We start from the raw sequence: 18,123 nt of genomic DNA on the forward strand, positions 1-18,123 counted from the left end.
GTGTGGGTTTGTAAATAAATTGGGGATAAAAAAATTTATAAAAAATCAAAAATTATTTTTTTTTTGATATATTTCTCAAATGAAAAAAAACAGCGGGTATACCCCTTTTGTTTTATCAAATTAAGAAAAACGGGGTTGGGAAAAAAAAGGCAATTTTCCGAAGAAAGGGAAATTAAACCCATTAACAAAAAACCATTGGGTTAAACATTTTCCGGGGGTTTTGCGTTTTTGTGTAGGTGAATTTTTTTTAACAACCGGGAAAAAACGTTTGTGGGGGGAGGGCCAAAAAAACAGAAGAATTGTTTGGGAAATCAAAATGGAATATTCGGTTACATTTTTTTTTCTTTGGGAAAGAAACTGTTTTAAAAAACTGGTTGGCTTATAAGGCTATTGTGTTTTTTTTAAAATTTTTTAAAAATTATTATTATTTATTAAAATTTGTGCCCTTTTGTTTTGGTGTGTGTTGTTTGTTTGTTGGTGTTTGGGGAATTTAATTTTGGGTTTGTTTTTTTTTATATAAATTTATAAAAAATTATAAAAATAAAATATAATTTTTTTTTTATATAATTTAATAATAAAATTTTAATGAGGGTTTTGGTTTTGTTTTGATTTAAAAATTTTCCCATAAAAATAAAAAAAAATTTTAAAATTTGAAAAAATTTTTTTCGAAGGAAATTGATAAAAGGGCCAAAAGAAGGAAACACAAAAAATGGTTAAAATTTTCCCCCGGGGGTTTTGGGGCTTTTTGGAAAAGGAAGGGTGGAAAGAATTTTCGGGTTTTGGAACCCCAAATAGGGAAGTTTAATATACTTTTTTGGAAAGGGGTTCCAAAAATTAAGGGGAACTAAAAAGGGAGGGGGAAGTTTAGGAATTGGAAATCCAAACCAAGAACCGTAAAGGGGGAAAAATTATGAAAATTTTTTCCGCTGGGAAGGGGATAAAATGAAAAACAAACATAGAGAGCCATTTATAAAGGTTTGGGGGGTGGGGTGCGTGGTGGGGGGAATAAAAAAAAAAATAAAAGGGGGTAAAATTTTAAAATAAAGAAAAAAAAAATGGGGTTGTGGGGTGGGGGGGGGGTGAAAGGGGGGTATAAAGGGGAGGAAAATGATTAATTTAAATAAAAACTTAAAAAAAAAAATATATATATATATATATTTTTTTTTTATATTTTATATTATATATTATCTATATAATATTTTATATATATTTGTTTTTTCCCTCCCCTCATATATCATATCTATATCTAACCTATCTTCTTCTATCTACTACCCTATTTTATCTATATATATATTATAAAATTATATATATATATAAAATAAAATTTTAAAATATTGTGTGTTGTGTGTGTGGTGTGTGTGTGTTGTGTGGGGTGTGGGGTATACAAAATATATAGATTATATATATATAATAAAATATATATAATATATATAGGGTCCCTTTTAAAATTGTTTTTCCTCTCTCATAAAATCTATATCTAACTATATCTATTTCTATTTTTAAAATTTTTAATATAATTTTATTATATAAATATATTATTTTATATATGTGTGGGGGTTGTGTGTGTGGTGTGGGGTGTGTGTGTGGTGTGTGTGTGTTGCATTTTTATATATGCATATTTAGGGTTACTGTATCGAAAAGAAGCGGTCACCAACTTTTTGAAATAAAAGGTGAAACCTGTTGATTTTTGAAATCTTATTACATATTTATACTCGCCAGGCTCGTATTGCCTAGCAGATTTGAGGTATCAGAAAAAAAAAAGTTATATTACCAAAAGTCGTCATTTTGGCGAGTTCACCCCCCCTACCTCTAGTAATACATACAGCATGCGAACTTGCCTGCATTGCAATCAACTCGCATGAAAAACCCCCGGCCCCAAAAATTTAAATTACGCTTGTGTCTTGGGGGACTTGTAAAAATCGAAGGATTTTTTTTTGGGTTCGTCTGTTTTGGGTGCAAGGGGGCCCACCTTTTCCCCTTTGGTATGATATTTGGTTAAATGACTGTTTTTTGTAAAAAACCATTAATGGTTTTAAATATCAAAATTCATTGAATGCATTGCGTACAAATAATAAGAAAAGGGAAATTTTTATTAAAAATTTAGGCCCTTTTTAAATGTATTTAATTTTTTAAAAACTCCCTGTCACTCAGGTTTTATTTGTTTCTCCTCCTCTAATAAAACCCTTTCACTAAAGCAAACTTTACCCCTCCCAAAAAAAAAGTTTTAATGAAAAATAAATGATATAATAATAATAATAAAAAAAACTCAGTATCACTCTTTTTGTCGACTTGCCAAGACTCAAAATCGTATAATGGCAAAAGTTGAATCTGTCAAGCGAAAAAATGCAAATCAGGGGTCACGGCCCCGGGGACTAGTAAGAAGGTTCCCCCAAAACCAAACGTGTCTTTTTGCACATTCTGTCTAGGGAAAGGTGGGACTTTTTGAACACCGAAAGCTCTGCGGGGGGAGACGTAAGACGAGCACGCGCATATACCAAGATTTTTATTTCATTTTATATTTATTATTTTACTCTGTTGTCCACTTGGATATAGGACAAACCCTGCCAAATCTAAGAAAAGCATGATAAATTATGCTGTCATGAAAAAAATAAGCATCAATAAATAAATAAAAGGGTTGTGTGTTGGGTGTGTTTTTGTGTGTTTTGTGTGTGTGGGGTGTGTGTGTGTTGTGTTTTATTTTAAAAATATATTTTTATATATATAGAAAATAAAATATATATATATATAAAATAAAATATATATATATATATATGTTTATGCTCGAGGAAACGCCACGAAAGCCGACGATCCGGGGGGACTTTAAAAAACCCACAAAAAAAGGGGAAACCCCGTGAAAACCATCCCCAAACGGGACCGGGGTGCCCCACCCCGGGGGTTAGCAAAGAAGCGTTTTAAACCCATCAGGGGGTTTTCACCTATAAAAAACCCCAACCGATAAAAGGGAAAAAAACTGAAAAAACGTCGGTTTAGATGAAAAAAAAGGCGGGCAGTTTGGGGGGGACGTCAAGTCGCTTTTAAAACCAACGAAACGTTTGACGGGCCATTAAAACTGAAAAAAGGGACCTGACAGGAATGGATGGGGGGGAACTACCGCGCGAAAAATGATTACGTTGAATCATCCCCCCTCTGCGTGGAGTTTGGCCCTTTCAAATTTCCGGGGAAAGTGGTAAAAAGGGGTTCATGGACTCGGGGGGGGCTCACCTCTTTCACCCGTCCTTGCACACTGTTTAGGGAAAAAACCCTCGGGGCTGCCCAAACTCCCGGGGAACCCATCGTGGGAAAAATAAAGGGCCTGGTTGGGCTTTTAATGACATCCTTGCTGTATGCCGCCCGGGGGAAAACCCCTCAAACGACTCAAACAGATAAACCCAGAAACACCCCTCCATACATTTTTACCCACAGACGGGGAATAAATGAACAGCCCCTTTCCCTCGACCCCTTTAATCCATAAAAGATTTTGGGGCCCCGGGTTTTTTCTCTTTATACAGAAATCCCAAATAAAGATGATTTCATACATTTTTTTCCTCCCCACAGAAACAGCTTTGGGGTTTCTTCCCCCGGGAGTGTTTAAAATCTGCAAACCCAAATTTCCGGGGGAAAGAAATGCAACACGTCAAAAACCCCTTTCCCAAACGCCCCCTTTACCCTCGCACCTTGCTAACCCATCCCGACGCAAGGGGGAAAAATCATGCCCAAAGTCAAAATGGGAGGGCCACAAAAGAAAAGACACACAGAATTATTACCCCCACCTGCAGCTGACAGAACACCTGGGGGGCCCTGGGGGGCCCGCGAAATGAAGTAGCTACACTTCGGGCAAGAAGTTTAGATATATCGTAAAGGGAAAAAGGGGCCCTTCCGCAAACAACAAAATCGACCAACACCGCTTGCCCTCCGACAAAACTTTGACAAGAGAAGCCCCTTCATTGTTCACTTTTCGACTCCGACGGCCATCCCCCAAAAAGTGGCCCCAGGCCTCCACATTAAACAGGGTTTCCTCCCCCACGCAAAAAAGATGGTAAAAAGCGGCTTTAAAAACACACAACTAACAACTTCAACACCGACGTGACCTGGCCCCCCGCCAGTCTGTATTATACCTTTCGGGGGTATCTCTAGTCTTATATGCCTGATAAAAGCATTAAATGCGAAAGGGGCCCTTTCGGCATTTCTGTTTTTTTTTTGTAATCCTTCGTTTGTTCACTTGCAATTTGTGAGGGTAAATTCCAAAAGGGTGTGTGTGTAGCGCCCCGCTGTGTGTGTGTTTTTTTGGGGTATATATAATATATACATATATTTTTAAAAAATAATATAATAATATTTTATATATATATATATATAAAAATAAAATATTATATATTTTATATATATTAATATATATATATATATTATAATATAATTAAAATTTTATATATATAATATGATTATATTAAAATATATATATTATATATTATATATATAATATATATATGTATGTATCAGATTCTAAGAGATAAATTACTTTATTTCAAATTACATGTAAATATTCGCGTACACGCTCCACTTACTATCAAATAAAAGATCCTGTCAGTGCAGACACACTACAATACTCACACTATACACACACACACAAAATGGGGAAAAAAACCCCACAAATTTCTATCTTTTATGAACCCAAAAATCGGGGCCTAGTTTGCTTTTATTTTTATAAAACTCCGGGGTGAATTCAGCTAAATATATATATATTTTTTTTTACGAAACTGATCTGAACATACTTGCCAATGGTCCCTTTGTAAAAGATAAATAAACAAATAAAAATAGATAGATAAATAAATAAATGAATGAAAATAATAATAATAATAATCTTTTCAATACAACGATCTCATATCTGGGTCGGTGCTGCTCCACTTCTTTAATTTTCAATTTATTTGTTATTTTTCATTTTTTATTAATCAAAGTATTCGCGTATTCCTTTAACGATTTTTATATTAAATGAGATCATCGAACTTTGTGTATGTTTGTTTGTTTGTATTTTGTGTGTGTATGTGTGTGTGTGTGTGTGTGTGTGTGTGTGTCCGTTCTTTCAGAGTCTCGACTGTGCACTTCATACGATGAAAATGAAATGAAAAGCCCGTAAAAAAGGGAAATGGTTCATAAAAACCACGGGCCGCCACACACACACACACACATACAGACATACATAAATATATATTTTTATATTGATAGATTGATTGATATTTACATAGATATACATACATATATATTTTTATATTGATAGACTGATTGATATTTACATAGATATGAGTATGTGTGTGCCTCTATGTGCGTGTGTCTGTGGCTGCATATCAAACCAAGTCTTGATAAAGAAGCTTCGATCCAAAAACTGGATCACATTGCACTTTTTCTTTTTTCCTTCAGCTCTTTGTCCAACCCCCTTTCCCCTTTTTCAACCTCCCCTCCCCTTTTCCCTTTTCCCTCTATTTCCCTTTTTTCCCCGGTTAAAAAAACGCAATCTTTTTTTGTAAGGAAAACCCCTCAAAAAAACATTTTTCTGTAATATCTCTTCCTTTCTGTATCTCAGCAAAAAAATGTATATGTGTATATATAATAATGATGATAAATGAATAAATCGGTAATGAAACTCGCTTGAGTTCCAACTGTATTTTTTTTTCATCGCTTTCCTGCAGCTACGATTTTTTCGGATTGGAAAGAATCCAGTATCATTAAAAAGTCATCATTTTTTCATCAGCATCTGCAGTGATCCTGACAACGTTCTTTGTATTCAGAGGCAAAATACTGAATTAGTTTAATGCGGCATATTCAGGTTTAAACCACTATGAGTCAAAAGGGGCAGGGCAGACACGCGAAATGGACCAATCGTTTGTTTTAAAAATTACAAAAAGAGAGATAGACAGACAAAAATATAGACCCGGGGCAAAAGAGAAGGGGGAGAGGGGGGGGAGAGAGAGAGAGTAGAGGGATAGAAAGAGAGAGGGGGGGAGGGAGATGGTGCGCCAGACAGACAGACAGAGACAGGGAAAAAGAGGGAGAAAAAAGGGGAGCGGGAAAAAGAGAAGGGGGGGGGGATTAGAAAAGAAGGGGAAAGGGGGGGAGGGAAAGGGGCCCCTAAGGGAAAAAAGAGAAGGGGGGGAGGGGGAAGGGAGAGAAAAAGGAAAAGAAAGGGAAGGGGGGAAGAAAAGGGGAGAGGGGGGGAGGGGGGGAGATGGTGCGCCAGACAGACAGACAGAGACACATAAATCAATAAAGCCAGACAGGACAAAGAACGAGAAAAGGAGACAGAGAAGAGAGGACGCTTAAAAGGATACTGAATGAGTGTCTGTAAAAGATAGGCGAAATTAAGAATTATGTATCATATGAAAGTTATATATAAGTTATAAAGTTATAAATAAAATCGGGGTTTTAGGGGCCTCCAAAAAGTGGGTTTGGGGCCCCCAAACGTCGCAGCTCTTTTCGATATTTAATTTTTAAACTTATCCATCCCTTTTTCAATAACTTTCCGGGTGTATAGATAAAATATAAAGAAAGAAGTAGATCAAAAATTTTATATTATATATTTTATATTATATATATATTATATATATATATATATTATATCTTTTTTTTTAATCTTTTTAAAAATAATAAAATAATTTATATTAATATCTGTATAACATTTTTTCCCTTTTTTTCTTCCATTCTTGTATGGGGTCGCCCCTGATCAAGATTCCCAGCAGATTTTCTTTTTTGGGCGGTGACCTTCCTGAAAGCCAAACCCCCCTTTTTCAAACCCCTTTGGGGCCCCAAAGACTTGGGCTCTTGCCCAACCAAATGGGTAGTAGGCAATCAAAATGAAGTTCCTTGCCCAAAGGAAAAAACGGGGCCCGCCGGTGACTTGGGAAACCCCCGAAATCAGATTTTCCGTCGTGACAGTCTTGAGTCCCCTGCTCTAACCATCGGGCCCCCCGGCCCCCATATAAACAGGGATATGCACATGCATCAACCCTCTTTTCGCCACCACCCGGCCCCCAAAACACAACAACCACCCCACTAAACACAAACCCAAAACACCCAACACCACACTAAAAAAAAATAATTTAAAAATAAAAAAAATTAATTTCTTTATTTAAAAAGGTATTTCCCACACCCAACACAACCAAAACCACACACCACCACGACCCCACAAACACAACACAAAAACAACAAACACACACACAAAAACACACACCCCAACACCCCCTTTAGGGGCCCCGCCCACCCTAACACCACCCTTTTTTTTTTTCCCCACCCCAAACACAACCCCAGGCACCCAAAACACACCCACAAAAAACCCCACACACCCCCCATAAGAAAATTTGTTTAAAATTAAAATTAAAAATAAAAAAATTTAAATTTTAAAAATCCGGGTTTAAAAAAAAAATTTATAATTTTTTTTGGGGGGTTTTAATTTAATTTAAATGGAAGGGGGTTTTGGGGTTTGGTTGGTAATTGGTTGGTTTTGCCCCCCCCCGTTAAATGTGTTATTTAGGTTAAATTTTATTTTATGGGCTTTTTAATTAAAATTTTTTTTATTAAATAGCTTGGCCCATGGTTTTAAACCCACACCCCCAAGCCCAAACACAACCCCCACACCAAAATTATTTAAAAATTTTAATTTCTTAATTTAAAATAGGTTTTTAAAGGTTTTGGGTTTTTGGGTTTGGGGGTGTTTAAAAAGTAATAAACCCCCCCCTTTAAACAAAAAGGTGAATACCCCCAAACCAAAAGGGTACATTTTACCCTCACCTTTACAGCACACCCAACCCCCAAAAATTATTTAATTTAAAAAAATTACAAATTAACTAAAATTATAATAATTTAAATTTACAAAATTACCTATAATTCTAGGGAAATTTTAGTTAATAAAAATATTAAATCCCCTAAAACCCCATTTCTGTTGGGTTGGAAAATTATATTAAAATATAGGGTATTTTATCCCCCTTAATTACCCTGGTTATTTAATATACCCCTAAAGTGGTTGGGGATTAAATTCCCAAAAAATTTTTAATGTATTTTTATAATTTTATTAGGGAAAATGGTTCTATATAAAATTTAATTAAATAAATCCTTTTATGGGGGAATTTCTTTTAAAATTTTTATAACCCAACCTTAAATTCCGGGTTTTCAATTTAATTTTATTTAATTAATATAATTAATTTTTAAAAAATAATAATATTATTTTTAATAGATTTGAATTCGGTTTCAAAATAAAAGAAAAATTTTTTAAACCAAATATTTTATATAATATTTTAACCATAAATTTAAAAATTTTATAATGTTTAATAATATATGGTGTGGTTGGGGGAAAGGGTTTAAAAATTTGGTGGGGTTGGGTGTTGGGGGGGGGTGGTTGGGGTTGGGGGGTGGTGGGTTTTTGGTGGGGGGTTTTTGGGGGTTGTTGGTTGTGTTGTTTTGGGGTGTTGTTGGGGGGGGGTGGGGGGGGGTGGGTGGGGGGGGGGGGTGGGGGCCGGGGGGTTTCCGGGGGGTTTTGGGTTGGGTGGTTTTGGGGTGTTTGGGGGTGGTGGGTGGGGGGGGTTTTTGGGGGTTGTTTTTTTGGTGTTTTTTTTGTTGGTTTTGGGTTTTTTGTTGTGGGTTTTTAACCCCCTTATATTACCTTTTTTATGTGGTTTATATTTATTTAAAAAAAGGAAAAATAAAAAAAAATGTTTGTTTTTTGGTCTGGGTGGGGGTGTATGTGTTTTGGTTTTGTTTTTGTTTGGTGGGTGTGGGGTTTGGGGGTTTTTGTGTGTTGTTTTATGGTGTTGGGTGTTAAAAGGGTTGTTTTTGTTTGTTGGGTGTTTCTAAAAAAAGGAGGGAAATGTTATTAAGGGGGTTTAAAAGAAATAAAAAAAATAAGGGGGGAAAAAAAATTTAAAAAAAAAATAATTTTTATTTACCAAAATTTTTAATTTATAAAAAAAATTCCAATAAAATTTTAAAAAAAATTTTTATAATTAAAAAAATTTTAAAAAAGAAATTTTTGGTGTTTGTTGTGGTGGTTTTTGGGGGGTGTTTTGTGGGGGGGGTTTTGGGGGTTGGTTTGGTTTTGTGTGTTTTGTTTGGGGGGTTGAATCCCCATGGTATTAAATATTTTTAAAAATATTCCTTAGGGAAAAATTCCAATCCCCGGGAATAAAGGAAAAATTATTCCCCGGGTCTTTTTATCTCCCTTCCCCAAATAATTTAAGTAATTTGGGTTTTTGGAAATTTTAAACATGTAACTTAAATTGGGAAATAAAGTAAAAAATGAGGGTTTTTATTAATTTTAACATCTTAATAATTTTTCTAATTTTAAATATATAATATTACAAAAATTAAAAAATTTAGTTATAAGTTTGTTTGGTTTTGTGGTTTGGGGGGGTTGTTGGTGGGTTGTGCGGCCCCCGAAAGTTTGTGTTTGTTGTGGTTGTGTCCCAAATACACCCCCCCATACCCACCCACCACCCCGGGTAAAACGAGCCCTCCCCCCCACACCGGTTTACCCCACCAACCCAAAACCACAGCCCCCACACACACCCCCCCCAACCCCCCCCCACACCCCCACCCACCCCAGAAAACACCCACACCATTTTCCCTCCAAAAAACAAACCCCCCCACAAAACAAAAACCCCCACAAAACACACACCCCAACCACAACACACACACAAAAAAGAAAAAAATATATATATATATATATATTAAAATTATATTTAAAAATAAAAATTAAAATAAAAAAATATATATTATATATAAAAGAAAAAAAAAGCCCAAAACACCCCCCAACAAAAAAAAAACCCACAAAACAAAACAAAAAAAAAAAAAAAAAAAAACCAAACCACCCCAAAAAACCCCCCCCACAAACCCCAAAAAAACCCCCCAAAAACCCAAACCTTTTCCCAAACCCAAAAAACCCAAATTTTAAAAATTTTTTCCCCCATATATATATATATATTTTATAATATTATATATATATATATATATATATATATATATATATAATTTTGTATTTTAAAATGAAATTAATTTAATTTTTATTTATTGGTAATATATATAATTATTATATTTTAAAATTTTGGAGTGGTGGTGGTAGGGTGTTTTTAGGGTGGGGTGTTTTTTGGGTTTTTTTTTTTTTGGGTTGGGCCGTGGGGGGGCCCTTTTGGGGGGTTGGCCCCCTCTAGGTGGTTAATTTTGGGTTTTTTCCCCAAAAAAAGGGGGTTGATAATAATGATTGCCTTGTAATTTAAAAAGAAATTTTTTAAAATTGTAACCCGGGGGTTTTTATATATATATATAATATATATATATATAAAATATAAAATATATTATATTTTAATATATATAAAATAAAATAAAATTTTTATATATATATAATTTTTTAAAAAAAACCCAAAAAAAAAACCTATAAATATATATATTATGTTTTATATTTAAAAAAATATATATATATTTTTATATAATATAAAAATAATATATTTTATATATATATTTATATAAAATATAAAAATAAAAAATATAAAGGGGGGGGGGGGGGGGTTGGGGTTTTTGATGATAAAATATAATAAAAAAAAATATATACTTTAAAACATATACACATACACACACAACCACACCACCACACAAAATTAATAAAAAATATATATAAAATATATATATATATATATATATAATTTTAAAATATATAATATATTAAAATAATTTATATAATCTATTTTATTAAAACATACATTTTAAAATATCTATTTTTTTCTATATAAAATATATTTTATTATTATATATATATATTAAAAGATAAATAATTTAAAATAATATATAAACAAAAGTTGGTTTTTTTTTTTTTTTTATTTAAAAATAGGTATATATATATAAAATATAAAATTTTAATATATTATATATATAAAAATATATATATTATTTTAAAAAATTATTTATATTTTTTTAGTTGAGGGGGGGGTGTGTTGGGGGGTTTTGTGTGTGGGGCTTTTTTTTTTTTTTTTCTTTTTTCCATTTTTTTTTTTTTTTTCATTTTAAAAAAATTTATTTTTCATTTGACATAAAAAAAAAAAAAGAAAAAAAAAAAAAATTTAATATTGTTTTGGGTTTTGGGGGGGGGTTTGGGGGTTTTTGGGGGTTGAGTTTAGGGGCCCCCCCGGGGGTTTTTTGGGCGGAATTTTGCTAAGTTTAAAAAAAAAAATCTTTAAGGGCCAAAAAACCAAAAAACCAAGAAATTTAAAATTTTAAATTTTAAATTTTAATTAAATTTTAAGTGTTTTGGTTTGGGGGGTTTGGGGTTTTTGTGTGTTTGGGGGTTTTTTGTTTGTTGGGTGTTGTAAAATTTTGGGGAATAAAATTTTAATAAAAAATTTTATTGTAAATTAAAATTATTTTAAAAGTTATTGTATGAAAAATGAAAAGTTTTTAATTTAGTTTTTTAAAAATTTAAAAAATTTTTAAAAATTAAAAATTTTTATTTAGGGGGTTGGGTGGTTGGGTTGTTTTGTTTTGGGTAATTATTTGGGTTTTGGGGACCCTTTTCTTCCCCCCCCCCCCCCCCCCCCCCCCCCCCAAAACCTAAAAATTTTTAAAATTTTTTATATGTTTAAAATTTTAATTTTAAATTTTTAATTAAGTTTTATATATGGCAAATTAAATTAAAAAGCCTTCCTAAAAAAAAATTTTTATAAATTATTTTTTAATTAAATTATAAAATTTTATACTTTTTATTAAAATAAAAAATATATATATAATTATATATATATAATTTTTATATAAAATATATATATAATTATAAAATACTTTTATATATTAAAATTTTATATAAATTTTTTTTGTGTGTTTTTTAAAATATATATAATTTTTATATATAAAATATATATTTTATTAAAAATATATTTTTATATATATAATATATAATATTAAAAATATATATATATTTTTAAAAATTTTTTTAAATTTTTCAAAAAAACAAAAAAACAAAAACAAAAAACCCCCAAACACCAAAACACAAAAAAAAACAAAAACAAAAAAAAAAACACAAAAACACCACACCCCACACAAAACCCCCCACCACCGACCAAAAAGTTTGTAGGTTAAAATTTTTAAAAATAGATTTTTTAAAAGTTAAAATTATGTTTGTTTATATTAAATTTTTATTAAAAATTTAATTTTTAAATATTCTTTTAAAAATAAATAAACATTAATTAAAATTTTATTTTTATTAAAGTTATTTTTATTAAAAAAATATTTTTTAAAAAATTATAATTAAATTTTTTTTTTACTATATTAATTTATTTATAAAAACACATTCATTTCGGGGTACCTATTGTGTTTTGTGTTTTTGTGTTTGTTTGTTTTTGGTTGTTGTGTGTTTTTTGTTGGGTTTTTTGTTTTGGGTTTGGGGTGTTAATACAAATTTCTTTTAATATACAAAATAATATACAAAAATAATAATAATAATACCAAGAAAAATAATAATAAATAATTATAATAATAAACAAATAAAATACAAAAGGGGGGGGAAAAAAAATAAATTTAAAAAAAAGAAAAAAAAAAAAAAAAAAAAAAAAATTTTTAACCAACAACAAAATAAAAAAAAAAAAAAAAAAAAAAAAAAAAAAAAATAAAAATAACAAGAAAAACAATACACAACATAACACAACCCCAACAAACCAAAAAACCAACAAACAACAACAACATACAAACAACCCCAAAACCAACACAACAACAACAACAATACACAAACACACACACACACACAACACACACACACACACACACACACAACACACACCACACCCCACCACACATTTTATCATTGTATATTTTTTATTACACATAATGTTTTTAAAACAATTTTTAATTCAAATTTTTATGTTTTATAATAACCCTATTATTTTTTAAATTTTTATTTTCCAAAAAAAAAAAATTTTCTATCTATCTATCTATCTATTTATATATTATATTTTATAATATTATTATTATATATATATTTTTATATATATATTAAAATATATTCTTTAATATTTTGACACTGCATTTTATAAGTATCATTGATGTCATGTAGATTATCAGCTGCCCTTATTATGTTCTTAAAAAGTGCCCATCATGAAATGAAGCTAAAGGGTTTCAGAAACATTATAATTAATGATAATTTTAAGAAAATGCCCCCAAAAAAAAGATGGGAAAAGTTAAGAAATTGGGGTTTTTTTAACACCACTAGGTGCAATGATCAAAAATAAGATTTAAAAAAAAGGTCACAATTTTCCCCTTTCCCCAAAAACTACAATCGTGCACATGAAGTATAAAATTTGAATGATGTCACCTTGGCTTCGTATGCTTTTTTGATAGTTAGAGGCTTGTTTCCCCATTTTGATAAATCTCAAATACCAAAACCCCCGTCTGTATGCCGGGGTATAAATTTGAGAGGTTTATAGCCGTTGCCAGGTGGGCCCAGCGGGGAGTCCATGATGTCAGATATTCAAATAATTCTTTAAAAATTATATTTAAAAGTTCTTTAAAAAACAAAATTTTTAACCCTATTTTGTCAAAAGATTTTTGTGGTTCGTTGGAAAGGAAATTTTCGGAGAAAACATTTTTTCAATTTGCCGTTTTAATTGATATACTTAGGGCTGGCCTATCTGAACGGTCCAAAAATTCCCGGTTTACCACCACTGAATCCATGACAATTCATGGAAAAATTTTTTCATATAGAAAACCCAAATATCAGTCTTAAATTTTTTTTTTTAAAAATTTTCTATTGTATTCCCTTTTCATATTTGACATTTGATATTGATTCTTTTTCAGGAAGGTTTAAAAAAGCCCTTTTTTTGGAGATTGGCCAAAAAACCCTTTCCCAGAGGGCAGAGTGACTCCGGGGTTGTTTCAAACCCTTTTTAAAAAATCTTAGTAAAACCCTTGGGAAGCCAGAACAGGTTGTATTTTTTTTTTTTCTTATTTATATATATATTTTTTTAAAAAAACTTTTTATATAAAAAATTTCATGCATACATAATACATGCACATCCCACACACACATGCACGGGACATGCATGCACAACAAGCGCAGAAAACACCCCCAAAACAGACGCACATGCAAGCAACACAGCACGCACACACACAGAGGACACACCCAAAACACCCACACACAGAACACACAAAAAAAGACACACACACACCAAAAGGGCACCCCAAACATACACAAGACAACACACCACAAAACAGGACCCCACCACACACCCAAAACAAACACACACAAAACAACACAAACACACACACACAACACACACACCAACACAAACACAAAACAACCATACCACACACACAACACACAGACAACACCCCACACACACCAACACACACAAACCCCAAAACCCCAGCACACACACACAAAAAAGCACACACACCCCAGACCCCCCAAACACACAGCCACACACAACCCCACAGGGCCCCACACACCCCCGACACCCCACAACACCAGGGAAAACACCCCACCACAGACACACCACACACACACACTACAAAAACCACCCCACACACACACACACACACACACAACACACCACACACACACACACACACACAACCACACACCCACCCCACCCCCACACACCCACACACACGACACACACCCCACAAACACAGACCACCAAACACAAAAAACACACCACACACACACCCAAAACACACACACACACAAACACACACACAGACACACCCCACACAACAGACACACAAAACACACCAGACACAACACCCAAAACCACACCAAAAGACACAAAAACCAAAACACACAAAAAACAACACACACACCCCCCAGACACAACACACACCGACACAACACCAAAACACAAAACCCCCCCCCACCCCACCCCCGACACCACACACACAAGCCACACACACACAAAACACACACACAACACACACAAACCCCACAAAACAACCCCACACACACACAACACACACAACACAGACACAAAAACAGAAACACACCCCAGACACAAAACACAAGAAAACACACAGAAACACAACCAGACCACACACAAAACCAAACACCCCAAAACACACACACCCCAAAATACACACACCAAAACAACACAACACACACAAACACATCAAAACACACACACACCCACAACAAACAAAACACCCCACCAAAAAACACACAACACCCAAACACACACACCCCAAAAAACACACATAAAACCAAAACAACAACACAACCCCACAAACACACACACACAAACAAACCACCACCACACACACACACACACAAAAAACCACCCAAAACACACACACACCACAAAAACCCAAACCACCCACAAAAAACAAAAAAGACACAACAACAGAACCCCCAAAAGAAAAACACACACACCCCCCACACACCACATACAACACACACACACCAAAAACAACAACACCCACAACACACCCACACAACCCAAAACCCCACAAACCACAGGACATACAAACCACACCAAAACAACACACAAACCACACACACACCCCACACACACACACACACACACACACACACCACAAAACACACAAAAAAACACACACACACACACACACACAAAAACACACAAAAACACCCACAAAACCCCACCAGAACACACAAACACAAACCCCACACCCCAAAAAACACAAACAACAAGACAACCCCCATTTCAAAACCAAAAACAGACACACACAAACATACCCGACCCCAACAGAACAACACACACAGAACAACACACAGAGACAACCCCCAGAAAACACAAAAACACAAAACACAGAGACAACACACAACACACACAAAAACACACACACACAACAAAAACACACAACACACAAACAACCACACACAAACACACACACACCCAAACACACACAAAGGGACACACCCCCAAAAACCACACAAAACCCCACACAACACCCCACACACACACACACACCCCACACCCCACACACCCCCAAGAACCACAAAAAGAAACAAAAAAAAAAAAAAAAAAATAATTATAATTAAATAAATTTATAATTTTTTTTTTTTTTTTTTTTTTTTTTTTTTTTTTTTTTTTTTTTTTTTTTATAAGACTTACAGTATACATTTGCTTGTTGTCCGTAATTTATTATCTAATATATTTATATAAGATTTATATCTTCCCAGTAAGGATTTGGTACCTTGTTTGTAATTTATTTGCTCATATGATTATATAAGATTTTTTATCTTCCCTTTAATGATTTCAATAATTTTGGTTCCAGTATTGTGTTGTTAGAGTAATTCCAGATCAGCTCATGAGTTTTGGAGGCACATTTGATCCTTGTGGTTCTGCAATTTTGATGAGCCTTGGCAAGTTAGGGGTTGAAGAAAACAAAACGTATGCTTCTAAGATTTATGCAGTAGTGGAGAAATACCTTGGGATTCCTAATGATAGGTAAGGTTATTAAGGTTGTGATACTTTACATTTTAAGATTAATGAAATACCTCTGTCGACATGGATTTTTTGGTGATTATCTTGTTTAATTTCATGTGTAGAAGCCTTTTTTATTACACATTGTCTGATTTACCAGGACAGGCTGTAGTTCTATTTTTTATGATACCATTTACAAAGATTAAATCAAGAAAAATATCCCGTAATTACAATTCCATTTCTTCTAGAATGTACATCCAATTCATAGATAAACAGACGTCAGAAGTTGGCTTCAAAGGAACAACCTTCCACCAGATTTTGGGACGTTAAAAGGGCATAAGTTTGCAAGATGCCACAAGTGAAATGAAGATATTGCAATATGCTTTACTGTGCACTCCTCTGCATCAACACCATACATTTCACATGCAGGATAATATGAACAGATATTGTTTATTGCTTGGTGTCTTGTGATTCTTGGTATCTTTGAATGGAGATGCTAAGGAATGAAACTCATATCATTAATCTAGCTAACCTAATATTCAACCATAATTGTCCGTAGGAATGCAGCTGAAATCTTTGTGCTTTTGAGTTTGCAAAATAATTAAAACCTGTATTTTGTTAGACGTAGCTTGTTTCTAGATAAAGTACTATCTACTGTTAATTCTGTATGTAAGGAGCATTGGAACAAACATAAAGAGTTGCTGCAGTCCCTTCTTTTTATTCTTTTCCCTTTGAGTATAGCATATTCAACAAGATAGGTTTACAATTTTAAGAACAAGGAAGGTGAGGTCATCACTAAATCTATAACTGGTATGAAAGTCTGTCTCTGAGTAAGTTCTCAGGTTACCAGCTCACAGTATGAAGTATACATATGTGTTCCAATGTGAGGCAGCATTTTTGTATGTAAGAATATATACTAATATATACAAAAAAATAAATAGATTCAAAAGCATCTATTGCCAGACTGTAATGTTGACAGTATGATTCCAGCATAGTGCCAAAAAGCACTTTAGAAATGTCTACATATTCAGATTATAATGTAGACAATGTGATTGCTATCAAACTGTATATTGCATTACAGATCATATATACAGTATATCTTTTAAACTGAAAAGGTTAGGTATAATAAGTAATGACAGACCTGTAAGGAATAAACATTACAGGAAGATCTTGCATCCAAACAAAAAGTACTAAGAATCGTCATTATTCTAATTATAATAATTTAAATCAAAAGGATTATTTTAAGCATTTTAAGAATGTGTGCAAATGTCAGCCTAATTGCAAAAACCATGCAAAAACAACTAGTGTTAGAAACCTTAATTTGCATCATTAAAAAAATTAGAACAATTGATGCACTTGCTAAATTTCAAATTATTAATGAAAAATGTTGTCCTAGGTCAGAGTGCATTTAAGAGATTTGTGTTTTGAAAGTGCATTGTATAACTTAATAATATACAGAATAATTATAGTTGATTAAGATGAAACAAAGGAACTTGAGGTTTCCATGATCACGACACATATGTTTCTATAAATTTGTAACTATAAGCTTGAAGAAAATCACTTTATTTGAGAGTAGATCATTACATTCTCTAATTATATTGAAGTATATAAGGAAGATTTGATATCATAAATCTCTATTTTCTCAAATCCTAGTTACTTTAGATTTTTTGTTTCCTATACAAAAATTGACATGTCATCTTACATATGGAATGCATTTTTGAATGAAAAC

General features: G+C 32.8%; 1 protein-coding gene across 1 annotated transcript; it reads left to right on the top strand.

Moving 5' to 3' along the window:
* The first annotated feature begins 13,408 nt into the window (after window positions 1-13,408).
* LOC119580684 (macrophage migration inhibitory factor-like) lies at window positions 13,409-17,103 on the top strand. The gene is given in 5 exon segments (XM_037928781.1): window positions 13,409-13,474; window positions 13,865-13,897; window positions 13,899-13,937; window positions 16,246-16,418; window positions 16,643-17,103. Coding segments are annotated over 5 exon segments (393 nt in total). The 3' UTR covers window positions 16,725-17,103.
* Window positions 17,104-18,123: the final 1,020 nt, after the last annotated feature.

Source organism: Penaeus monodon, chromosome 14, assembly GCF_015228065.2.
Source record: "Penaeus monodon isolate SGIC_2016 chromosome 14, NSTDA_Pmon_1, whole genome shotgun sequence".
NCBI lineage: Eukaryota > Metazoa > Arthropoda > Malacostraca > Decapoda > Penaeidae > Penaeus > Penaeus monodon.